General features: G+C 38.4%; 2 protein-coding genes across 3 annotated transcripts; one reads left to right on the forward strand and one right to left on the reverse strand.

Moving 5' to 3' along the window:
* The first annotated feature begins 636 nt into the window (after window positions 1-636).
* hdhd2 (haloacid dehalogenase-like hydrolase domain containing 2) lies at window positions 637-5,356 on the forward strand. Of its 2 annotated transcripts, none has more exons than XR_015868042.1 (9): window positions 637-669; window positions 1,961-2,070; window positions 2,166-2,268; window positions 2,875-2,980; window positions 3,132-3,216; window positions 3,446-3,611; window positions 4,022-4,072; window positions 4,150-4,299; window positions 4,924-5,356. XR_015868042.1 is itself a non-coding variant. In XM_088435718.1 (9 exons), the coding sequence occupies exons 2-9, from the start codon at window positions 1,970-1,972 to the stop codon at window positions 4,401-4,403; spliced, it is 780 nt and encodes a 259-aa protein (XP_088291844.1). In that variant the 5' UTR covers window positions 637-669; window positions 1,961-1,969; the 3' UTR covers window positions 4,404-4,518. The 2 variants fall into 2 exon arrangements, 1 of the variants encoding a protein (XP_088291844.1); XM_088435718.1 differs by lacking the exon at window positions 4,924-5,356 and adding an exon at window positions 4,300-4,518 and having other exon boundaries at window positions 4,150-4,213.
* katnal2 (katanin p60 subunit A-like 2) lies at window positions 4,340-11,676 on the reverse strand. The gene is made up of 16 exons (XM_088435717.1): window positions 11,514-11,676; window positions 10,741-10,811; window positions 10,454-10,620; window positions 10,333-10,381; window positions 10,067-10,151; window positions 9,903-9,989; window positions 9,487-9,534; window positions 8,475-8,552; window positions 7,717-7,815; window positions 7,084-7,147; window positions 6,603-6,721; window positions 6,293-6,384; window positions 5,924-6,034; window positions 5,601-5,763; window positions 4,890-5,007; window positions 4,340-4,811 (listed from the first exon to the last, which is right to left on the reverse strand). The coding sequence occupies exons 1-16, from the start codon at window positions 11,562-11,564 to the stop codon at window positions 4,672-4,674; spliced, it is 1,542 nt and encodes a 513-aa protein (XP_088291843.1). The 5' UTR covers window positions 11,565-11,676; the 3' UTR covers window positions 4,340-4,671.
* Between the last annotated feature and the right edge of the window lie 405 nt (window positions 11,677-12,081).

Raw genomic sequence — 12,081 nt, forward strand, 5'->3', positions numbered from 1 at the left:
GAAAAAGGGCAGACAAAAGTGGGAATGAGTGGGGACGTGGGACAAATAAAATAAAATAAGGAACGAAACAATGTAGACAAGTCTTTAATAGTGAATTAAATGCTCTCCAAAAAGTTAAGATATTCAAGACAGTTGAGATGAAAATAAAAATGGATTAAAGAAGAAAAAATGCGCCATATAGTTTTTGATGGGGTCCTCAAAAAGCCCCGAGTCCGACAACATGTTTTTTCCCCAATGTGAAGGAAAAATACATGCACAAACAAAAGCTGAATAACATGTATTCATTATAAAGGGGTAACATGAAAAGCGGATTTATAACTGCTTTTTGGCATGTCACGATAAGGTTTAGCATTTTTCTAATGCTGTAGAAAATCTACCCTAAAGGAGCCATTAATGCGATATGCCTGTTAGTTGTTAGTGGAATAAGCCACATATGTTTTTTTTTTTTTTTAATCGTTGTAATGAGTGATCAAGTGGTTAAGGTAACCCTCTTAAACGATTAAAGCCCAGGAATGTGGTCTGAAATCAAATCAAATGACAAAAAGGAAACGCTTCTCTTTGTTTTTCCCATAATCGCGGGGGGCAGCACCGAACACAAAAACATAAAACTACCTCTTACTTTGAAAACGAAGAAGACAGACCAGAAGTACTTGCAGCTTGAAATCGAAGGTACCAAACATTTTAATCGTTTTTTCTATCACATCTCAATGTGTATTTTTTATAACGACGCGTGCTGTCGTCAGTAAGACATTTTGCGTCATTAGAATTGCATTCATAAATTACGGCGAAAGTAAAACATTTGAAGAGCATCAATAAACATTGCCACTTGCAAGTGTACGTCAATATACTTTATATTAAGAATGATTGAACTGTTTAATGATTGATCTAACAGGTTAAAGGTCAATAGAAACTCCTTTTAAGTTGATTCATGGCAATTGACTGCAATGATGTTTTAGGTTGAATACCTGTTCATCATTTTATATTGATACTTTATTAACGTGAGGAAAATTAAATGTGCAGCAACATACACACTTGCACGAATATAATTCGTAGTACCCCCCCCCCAAAAAAAAATAAACCAAACAAACAAACAAACAAACATGAAAAGCAGCATTGTATTGATTGAGGGATTAATGTAATATTTTAATATTTATTAGCGTTAAAATGTTTATAGAACACGGTAACACGCAAAAACACTGTATATACAGTGGAAATAATACACATACAAAAAAGTGAATGACAGTAAATGATCGAAAAATTAGTTCATTCATATTTTTGTTATCATGTTCATCCCGTTCCAGAGTTTTGAAGACAAGCTCTACATCCCTGCACACACATACACACACACACGCATTGCGCTTGTGGATTTTGGTTCCAAACTGATCTAAATACAAATAACAGATACGGGACACATGGGCTGTTTAAGTAAGTCCTCCAAACTGATAACTACATGACAAAAATCCAACTATGTCTAAATAATAATAGGGGATCACGCTTGACTTCCAATAAATACTTCCACCCTCTCTCCCAAATCTGCATTCTAGGCAGCAAAACATACATTTTAATGGCCAAGCAGTTAATAAATAATCCTCTCAGTTCCCTGATCTCGGTTTGAACAACCACGTAATCGGATCCATTTCGCCATTTCTAAATGAATTATGATTATAATCTATAAAAAAGAATGAATGATTTGGGCAGCTTTAAAAAAAACTGTCTAAACCTCCCATTTACATTGGACTTTATCATTATTTAGCTGTTTAACAAATTTTACCCAGACTGATAGCCAAGTAGCTTTTATCAAAGGATAGAAAGCACATGGCAATGACATTAAACCTTTTGGAATTATTACATTTCCTTTTGGTCCCTTTTTTAAAATGTAGAATAAAGTATACATCGTTGGAGTGAAATATCGTTGGTCTATGCCATATTTACTGTCATGGTCTCATGTTTTCTTATTCAGGCGACAAAAATGGCAAGCAGACGTGCTTTAAAGGCTGTCCTCATTGACCTGAGTGGAACTCTGCACATAGAAGACACAGCGGTGCCCGGGGCGCAGGATGCCCTCTCCAGGTGCAAGTTTTGTGGTGCTACTGTCTGAATGAAATCATCCAAAATTGAGGGGGGCTGTTTTTGTTTTTTTCATCTGTGTGTTTGCATGTTGGCAGGTTACGACAGACATCTGTTGCTGTCAAGTTTGTGACCAACACAACCAAAGAATGCAAGAGGAACTTGCTGGAAAGGCTGCAACGGCTCAACTTTGACGTCCAGGTAAAAAAAAAAAAAATGGGACTTAGCTCACTGTTATGTTGTATTCAGAATAAGAGCAATCTATTATCACTCATTCAATTTCAGAGAGACATTTCTTTAAGAGTCCAGATATTCAAATCCTCTGTAATTTTTTTTTTTGTCAAATGTTTACCTAAAGGAGGGTCTAAAAATGGCTGGTACTAGGTACGTAATAGGTTACCTTAAAAAATTAAGTATTGAAATAATCAATTAGTTGAGGTATTTAAGTACTATAGGTTCTAAAATACTAAACTAATCCATTACTTTTGGTATGACTAATTAATTACTTCTGTCATGTTAGTTTTACCCAATGTAATCAATTACTAAAGTATTTTTGACCAATCACATCCCTTAGCAAGTGTAATGTCATTTTCTGTCAACGGCAAAATGGCCGCCCCCACCCGATATGAATACAAACAGTAGGAGCATCAAACGTTTTTTCGTAAAGAAAACATTTGTCCTTTTTTAAAGCTTAAAATCAGTATATTCAGTCTTTTGTTTTCAAATTTATGAAGAACGTGTAATATAGAAGTCCTTGTGCCTTTATTTTGAAAAAATAGTCATGTTAAGTATACACTTGTCATCTAGGAAAGAGAGATCTTCACATCGCTTAGTGCTGCAAGGAATCTCTTAGAGAAGACAAACCACAGACCGTTGCTCCTTGTAGAGGACAGTGCCCTTGAGGATTTCACAGGTACAAAAGATGATGTCAGAACATATTTGGTGAATTTGTCTTCCTTCATGGATAAGTCTTATGGTAACTTAGAAAACAAAATGGTCACCAGTTAAACTCCAAAATTCCTCATAAAGTAGATTGTTGCTGAAGATCAAGATCCACTTTGCAGGTCTCGACACATCCGAACCGAATGCAGTTGTCATCGGACTTGCTCCAGATCACTTCCACTACCAAACTATGAATAAGGCTTTCAGGTGAATACACACAACTCAGGATGTGAAGGTGCTATGTGATATTTTTCTGGCGCAATATTCATTTTCCATTTCAAGTTACCTATTTTCGCTTATTAGGGCTGAGAATATTTTACTGGGCGTTATTATGGCTTCCTACAAGCAAAGTGATGCATTGTTTTTCACCGTTTATGGGGACAGGTGAGAATCCTTGTTTTTAGCCTACACAAATGTGCTGATTTCTGTCTTTCAGACTCATTCTGGATGGTGCTCCACTCTTTGCTATCCATAAGGCTCGCTACTATAAAAGGAAAGACGGCTTGGCCCTGGGCCCCGGGCCCTTTGTGACCGCACTGGAATATGCCACCGACTGTAAAGCTACTGTCGTGGGAAAGCCTGAAAAGACGTTTTTCACACAGGTTGTTTTTCCACCATCATCTTAAAGGGACACTATGTAAGATTTAGACTGTTTTTATTAAAAAAAAAGGAATAAATTAAATGATTATACATTTAAAAAAACGACCAACAGTCTTATTACATGGAGGGTGGCACTCCTCTGGTGGCTGCCATGTTGTTATAGCTATGGACAATGGTAAATGCAGCACCCCCTGCTGTCCATAATGAAAAACGGTCTAAATCTTAGTGTCCTTTTAAAGCTAATTTGTTTGTCTTTGGCTGTATGACAAATTCTTCTTTTGCAAAAAAAAAAAATCATTATAATAAAGTTCCACAGCATATTTTCTTTGTTTAGCTATTGTTTGCTGCAGTTCAGGTATTTTCCTTTGAATCATACCAGATTGTGGTGTAAAAAATATTTTCTTCATTGTAGGCTCTGGCTGATTTGGGCTGCACACCAGATGAAGCTGTCATGATAGGAGATGTAAGTTACCTTCCTTCTTTGTTTTTTAACCCTTACAGGTCATTTTATTTTTAAGATGACTTTGTGCTCTCTCACAGGATGCCAGGGATGATGTGGGAGGTGCTCAGAATACTGGAATGTTGGGAATTCTGGTCCGAACTGGTGAGGTTAACCTTTTCTAATGAAGGACATTCTGCAGCCCTTTCTGTGCCGGGACCTGAACTTGACTTCTGGGATGCCATTTGCAGGTAAATACAGACAAGGAGACGAGAATAAAATTGACCCGCCTCCTCATCTGACGTGCAACACTTTCCCCGATGCTGTTGAGCACATCCTTAAGAACCTATTATAACATCCCTTGGTTGAGGCAAAGGAAGTTGTGAATGAGTGCAACTTTTGGTCATGATGTACATAGCAAAATGTTACTTCTGGTTTATTATGATGGTGCATAAACAAAGTTGACCCAATATTTCTCCTATGCCTGGTTGCCTGAATAGAGTTTCATTTCTAACGGGAATAATGTCCTTTCTACTTGAGAAGTCAATTGAAAAAACGGATAGTAATATAATATGTTTGGACAAGGCCAAACGTAGTACTACAAGTGACTGGAACGCAGTAGGTCAGACAGATTTAAAGTCTTTCTCCCAGGCGGCATGTTTGTCCATCACGCCATTGGCAGAGGGTTTGGTGCGTGCCAGGACTTCCAGAAAGTCCTGCGTTGTCACGGTATCCAGTCGGATGGGAGGCAACCCTGCGTCTCCTGGAGGAGGGATAGTTTAGGTCAATTCCCAGCACATGACGATGACAACTATAGTACAGTACGTGTCTATGAACGGACCTTGTCTGGCTCCACGATTCTTATTTGATTCCAGGACCTCAAAGACTTTGCGGACTTGTTTCATGGCGGCCTCCTTACACACCAGTCTGATGTCAGAGCCAGAGTAGCCCTCCATCTCCTGCCAAACAAAATCAGCCGCCGATCAGTATTCTTGTTGACTAAATCAGTATTTCGCCTAAGTGCACCTAAAGCATGAGAAGGTAGGTGAACTTTTCAGGGTTTCTGCAGGTATCAGCAAATCTCATTTGCTTTGTTTGTTTTTACTTTTGTGCAGTATCGTGTCAATTTTTGGAGAAAGTCTTTCACATTCTACTTGCAGAATATTAGCCATGTGACTTGTGCGATAACGAAGTGGTCTTGCCATTTGGAACTTGTACATTATGTCACCATATGGGTGAAGAAATTTCAGCTCCCAAGTTGTTTTTTTTTTTTTAATTTATTGTTCAGTTTGTTGTTGATTTTGTCCGCTTGTGTGTGTGTGTGTGTGTGTGTGTGTGGGGGGGGGGGGGGGGGGGGGGGGGGCACCTGTAGTCCTCGGAAAGAAAGGGATGCTTGGCAATACTCCCCGTGACCTAGGGACTCCTTTGCAAAATTTTGTATGCCTTTTGTTAAGTTTTATACAGATACACATTGTAACTAGTGACAATTTCCCACTGTGGGTTAATCATTAAAAAAAAAAAAAAAAACGACCATTAGCCTACATGAACCTACCTTTGCGAGAAGCTTGTAGTCGAGCTCAGCTTTTATCTGCAGCTCCCCTGCGGAGGTGGCAGGAGGCAGCCAATGAGAGATCATGACTTGGCGGGCCGCTTCATGAGGAAGACCAACCAGAATCCTCTTTTCTAGTCTCCTTAGCATGCCTTGATCCAGTTCCCTGAGGGAGGCAGGCTTGTAAATGTGAGGCTCGCAAAGAATAACAAAAGTGTCACATTGATCTTTATGACCCATAATATAAAATCTTTATATAATGAGGAAGGGACGGGCAAACGCACACGAAAATATTATGGGCCCATCAAATTTGTAGTGATAATTACCAAGGCAGATTTGAGGCTGCCAGTACAAAAACCAGATCTTCTGATCTCGCCAGCCCATCCATTTGGACCAGCAGCTCTGCCTTCAGTCTTCGACTGCTCTCATGCTCACCTCTGAAAACATGCACATTTCGACTTTTTCAACAATAACTGTTTTTTCAGTAGCTATGTGTGCACCCCTTGAAAAAAGTCTCTCCAAAATATAGTACACTGTCAAAATGTCAAAAAATGTTTTTACAAGTTACTATTACCTGAAATGGTTGAAAAAAAAAAATAAAAAAAATACATTGAAGAAATCAAAACAATCATGCAATTGCACTAAACACCGCCAAAGCGATTGATTTAAAGTGACACATTGTAGTCACAGCTTACACTATGTTGCTTCCTCTCTGGCTCATCATCGACTCCACCTCATCCAGGAAGATGGTGGAGGGGGCGTGGTACCGGGCCAGCTCAAACAAAACCTGCAAAAAAATACATCAATAAATAAGAATATTAAATACACGAGCCGCATCAAATGCAATATTCCAACTTTAAACATTTAATGTTGAATCTACTCGGGCAGCCTGCTTATTTCAATATTTTGGTGAGTTTTGTTTTATGTAACTCTTGCGTTACAAATAAATAGGATTATGCAGGTGTGCCTAATTTTCTGACCGGTTTCTGTTAAAGTCCAACATACCCGGACCAGTTTTTCAGAATCTCCTCTCCACTTGCTCACGATGCTTGATGCTGATATGTTGAAGAAGGTTGTCCTGCATTCCGTAGCCACCGCCTTGGCCAGCAGGGTCTTACCCGTACCTGTGAGAGGGTCGTAAAGTGAAAACTTTTACAGTAAATTTGCATGGAAAACTAAGATGGGTCATTTTGTAAATTTTCCTTATATTGGAATTAACTGGGAATTGAAAGTGAATGGAAAGTAGGGGATGCGCCGCATTTGCGTTTACTGTATTAATGCCTAACGCGTTGACTGTTGTTTTCAGTCTGCCTTGTTTTTCTTCCATTAAAAAAACTCTCTTTTCCCATGTAAGGGAATTAAAAACCTTACTTGCTCTCAGGACCTCTAAATTTCCCATGGAAGTTTTTCTTAGTAAGCCTACATTTTAGTGGTTTAACATTAATTACTTTTTTTGGAATACATAAATAAAGTTTTTTTTCCTCACCTGGGGGTCCATAAAGTAACAATCCCTTCCATGGAGAAAGTAGTCCTTTAAAGAGCTGCGGATACTGTGAAAAACATTAAGTTTAATAATTAGGGAACAGATGCAACTGAGAAAACATACACGTGCAAAGGACAGTGATATTCCCGTTGTACTGAAGGCTTGGGTTGTGTCACTAACAAATGCGCATATTAGTATGAATCCGAGGTGATAAAGAAGGCCTGTGTGAAATCACCAGAGTGACCTTATACCCCAGAGAATGAATAGTAATGGAGACAGAATGTGGTGGCAGGATGTTATTCAATAAAGCGGGAGCTGCAGGCAGGCTGATAGATGCATCGGTCCTCATCTCGTTGTGTAAATGTCAAAAGGATGCAGACGACCTGATTTGATATCATCACATCCATCAGAAGCCTTCCGAGTGATGACATCTGGATGCGTGCGTATAGAAATCCCACACGGAGTCTGCATCCTTTCTCCCCGTCTATCCATCTGTGTGCGCCTTGCCATATTATCCCTCATATAGATTTAATGTCAGCCTAACGGACTGACCTGACCCGATCCTCTCTACGGCCTTTAAAAGAGATGTATTCAGAATCGAAAAAAGGGCGAGTGTCGAAATAGCAGCGGGCGCACCTTAATGGGATAGACGACGGCCTCTTTGACTAATCGCTTTGCATCCTCCAGGCCAATGATGTCCTCCCACTTCACGTTGGGGTTGTACAAATAGATGTCCTTTAAAGGGACAACACACACACACACAAAGGAGTAATACTTGTGCAAGCTATCAGCTGGAAACGTGTCCTCTAGTGTGAAACATTCCATATGGAAAGCTGTTAGAACTTAGCCCTTCATTAATATGACGTATCAATACATTCCTGATGAAGCTCTTTGCTGCGCTCTGGTGGACAACATTAGGTATCACTACTTCATACTGTATTAGAAACCATGCTTTTACAGAAGGGCAGTTTCTGTCAGAGGGCCGGAATGATCCAATCCAATAAATGTTAACTGTTTTTCACACGCTTACCTAGTTTTGAAATTAGAGGCCCGTTATAGAAAAAAAAAAAACGGTTCAAAAGAGGGACAGGGACCATTTGTTTTTTCGTTTTTTTCCTCCCACATTTTAAGCCAACGTGCAAGTTTGGTATTTGAGCCAGAAACGTGAAGTCAAATTAGTATTTTGCGGGCCACATAAAATGATGTGACGGGCCAGTTTAGGCCCCTGGGCCTTGAGTTTGGCATCTTTTGGAAGAAAAAAAGTTGAGAACTACTGCGCTAGTAGATACTGAGAAAACATTTTTCCACCACCTACAGTAATTGTGCATTTTGGTGTATAGCAACAGGAAAAGAAAACATCTAATTATGTATGTGTGTGTGTGTTTGTGGAGTACCTTATTAATAATTGTGGCAAAATCTTTCATCTCACCACTCATTCCTGGAAAACCACTGAGGGGCTTCATCAGCCGTGCCTGCCCAGCGACACATTAATTTATAAAAGGTGCAAGACTAAAGTTATCATTTTGTGGGTGAGCCACAAATATTAGCGCTAATTTTGTTGTGCTTCACAAATAATTTTCAGTGGCTTACTGTCTATATTGTGCTTAAATGCAGTTACATCATCAGTAGATATGATCTACATCAGTAGATATGATCTCTCAGAAAATGTATTTTTGGGAGTTCAAAATGAATGTAATGCTTTTTGAAAATGTACATTTTTCCAAAATAAAGAAATAACCTAAACAAAAAAAAAAAAAGACAGGCTAGCTATGGTACTGTTAGCATCGGATGCCAAGAATAGCTTACACAATTGTTCTTTTCCTTAACATTTCTATTCTTTCGTTTTCCATAATTTTCCATTCAATGTCTGTTCTTTATATTGATGGCCTTAAAGTTTCTCTAATACATGTTTGCATTATCTTTTATTCTTCTACCACATTTGCATGAGTTAGCAGTAGCTCTACAGTGCATACATTCTGATTGTTAGTATTATATGGCAAGAATATTTTGTGCTATAGTTCTTTTCTTTTCCATGTCCATTTTTTTTTTTTGCCTATATGGCCTAGAGGTTTATTTCAAATATGTTAACAATATATTTGATTCTACTACCACATCAGTATTAGTTAGCTATTGTACAACACAATACTCTGACAGTTAGTATTAGTTAGCAATATTAGCCTACATCACAATTGTTGTTTTCCATTCCATTTCCATTATTTTGCAGCTGTGGCCTTGAAGTGTTTTCCATACGTTTAGTTTTGGTTCTACTATCGCATTAGTGTATGTTAGCATTGATACTACGGTAAATTCCGATTCATATCCGAAAGTTGGGTTACAATGTAATCATGTAGTCACAACTCCATCCACCTGTATTATGATGAGTAACAAGGGGGGATGATAGGTTACCTCCTGATTGCTGTCTCCTGTACCATCTGTACTGTCAGCTTCTTGGACCTACAACATAACGTGCAGAGTATTGAGTATCAGCGCTGTCCGGATTCACATGATCAGAAATTGATCAATCAAATATAATACAATAGATGCTTGCTACAGTATTTTCTGCAGTTGAGTAAACACCTCAACCTGGTGTAGAAATCGAAGTCATGCTTAACTTATTCAATGCTAATTATTTTCAGACGTTCATTTAAGTTAAAAAAAAAAAAAAAAAAACTAAGTCAAGGATTAAATGTCTAGACTCTGGACACTGCATTGTAGAACTGCACAGTAGAACACCAGTGCCATTTTGTTATTTTCAAGGAAATGTAAGATTTATTCTCAGCCCCGGTAGAAACAATGAGTGATAAGGTAGTTATAATGAGCACCTTCTTGGCCACAGATGCCCCTCCAGCAGAGGTGATTGGGGAAACATTGAGAACAAATTCTGTCAAATCCGGCGCTAAGCTATCGCCCTGGGGGAAAAAAAAAAGTAATTAAAAATGAATCATTGTTTTTTTTGTTGAATACAAATGTTAGATGAATTCTGTACATTTAAATGTGTGGAAGCAGCACCGTTCCCTTTTCCTTCACCAAGCAAAGTTTTGGGGAGAGGCTTCACAACTGAACATGCAGCCCTAGCAGAGAAATGGTGGGAAAGAATATCTTTTCATTCAAATAGGAATAGAATAGAGTTAGTGGCAAGATGAGCAAGTGGACAGCATATATTATACAGCTTTTATATTATCTGCATATTTGATTACTTTTTGAGGTACTGACATTGTATTCATCCTGGACAAAACTGACTCGCACACTCACCTCCTTTTTCCACCACTTTTTGTATTTCTGCTTTCTTCTTGAAAGAAAGCTGAAAAGACATGCAGAGCCCTGTTTAGCACCATCAAGTTTTTTTTTGTCACACTATTTGTCAAACTATTACCTGGGTCTACGATTTTCTTGATAAGTTTAGGATACTTCTGGAATTTGACGAAGTGATAGCTCTCGTATTCCATCAACACCATCTCCAAATCGACATTTTCACAAACCTCAAACCTCTTTGTGCTGCCATTCATCTCCTGGTCCAGTGCCTCTGCTGTAGCCACGTAGCTGTTGGAGAGATGCACAACATTTCACTATTGATTGCTTCTTTCGCGATTCATGTTGTAAACTTGCTCTGTTTAATTAAATTAAACGATTTTGAGAGAATATATTGAAGTCAATACTGACCCATTTCTCGTCAGATGTTGGAAGATTAGCATTAGAAGGCTCTTCTTTCTCATTTCAATCCTCAGCTCTTCCTAATAAATAACCACATTAAAAAAAAGTTGAAAATGATATTTTTTTTTAAATCTGAAAGACATAACATTGTCCTTTTATAAAATAAAATTAGAGTGTGTGTATGTGTGTGTGTGGGGGGGGGGGGGTCTGGCATGTGCATTATGTGTTGGCATATACAATAATGCGGATCAGACCCCTGTTTGTTGTTTCATTTTTTATTATTACTCGTCGCTGTATTTTTATTTGATTCTAATTCAACAAACATGCATGTTGGTGTTTTTTTTCATCAGTCTGTGCGCGTGACAATATACACCCACGATAAAGAGTTAGGGGCAAAAAAATGTTTTGCCAAAAATTAGATTCCCACAAAAAAATCCATCATATTCCCGCCTGCATTTGCATTTATTGCCTTTAGAGGGAGACAAAGTACGATAAATTACGGTTGCTGGACCATCGTAACCTGGCAACCAGTACACGCCAAGATAGCAAAGTCCTACTAAATGCTACTCCCACCCAAAATAAATAGTAAACCTACAAAGCCTTACAGGCACGTGATCGTGGGGAAAAAATACATTTATATTTTGATACATCTTATTAAGTGCTGTGACAATTACTGTTGACGATTGTGAAGGCATGTATAGCTCCACGGAAGCTTGTGGTAGCATCAAAACACTAACAAAAACACGATAATACAATTTGAACAACTGTGTAGATTCACTTACTGCTTCTCGGGCGTGATTTGCGTGCCTTGTGGAACTGAGGGAAAGGTCCATTGTCCCATTAATAAAGAGTAATTGCCAGACGTTTTTCGGGTATTGTTAGAGAAAAATGAGTGTGTAAAGGCTCCGCAGTGCTTCGTCCCTCGGGACTTGCCGTAGTTATACTTCATAATTTATTGATCAATATCCTGAACATTCTGAGCCTAAACGATGAATGGACTAATTTCAAATCGTCATTGACGTTTTTAATATACGTCCTTTATTGTTCGAAAGCAAGTGGCAATAATTGCGTTTTGCGTCTTATGTCAGGGTAATGTTACAGATCTATCGTTAATACGCCGCTTTGATGTCTCCTATTTAATACACTAAAGTGTTCCCGAACAAGTTGATCAAATCTTCAATCGAGATGAGTTTGGATGTCGACCCAGATCATAATTGTAGTTTGTAGGACGTCTTTATATGCTCATGGCGTATTTTTTAATATGCGATATGTATGATAATTTACCTAAATGCCTAAGCAGAAATTTGTGATTTGTATCTGCTACGTTTTCAGACCTTAAACTGACCATAT

This window comes from Hippichthys cyanospilos, chromosome 15, assembly GCF_059441005.1.
Source record: "Hippichthys cyanospilos isolate Australia breed blue-spotted pipefish chromosome 15, RoL_Hcya_1.0, whole genome shotgun sequence".
Lineage (NCBI taxonomy): Eukaryota > Metazoa > Chordata > Actinopteri > Syngnathiformes > Syngnathidae > Hippichthys > Hippichthys cyanospilos.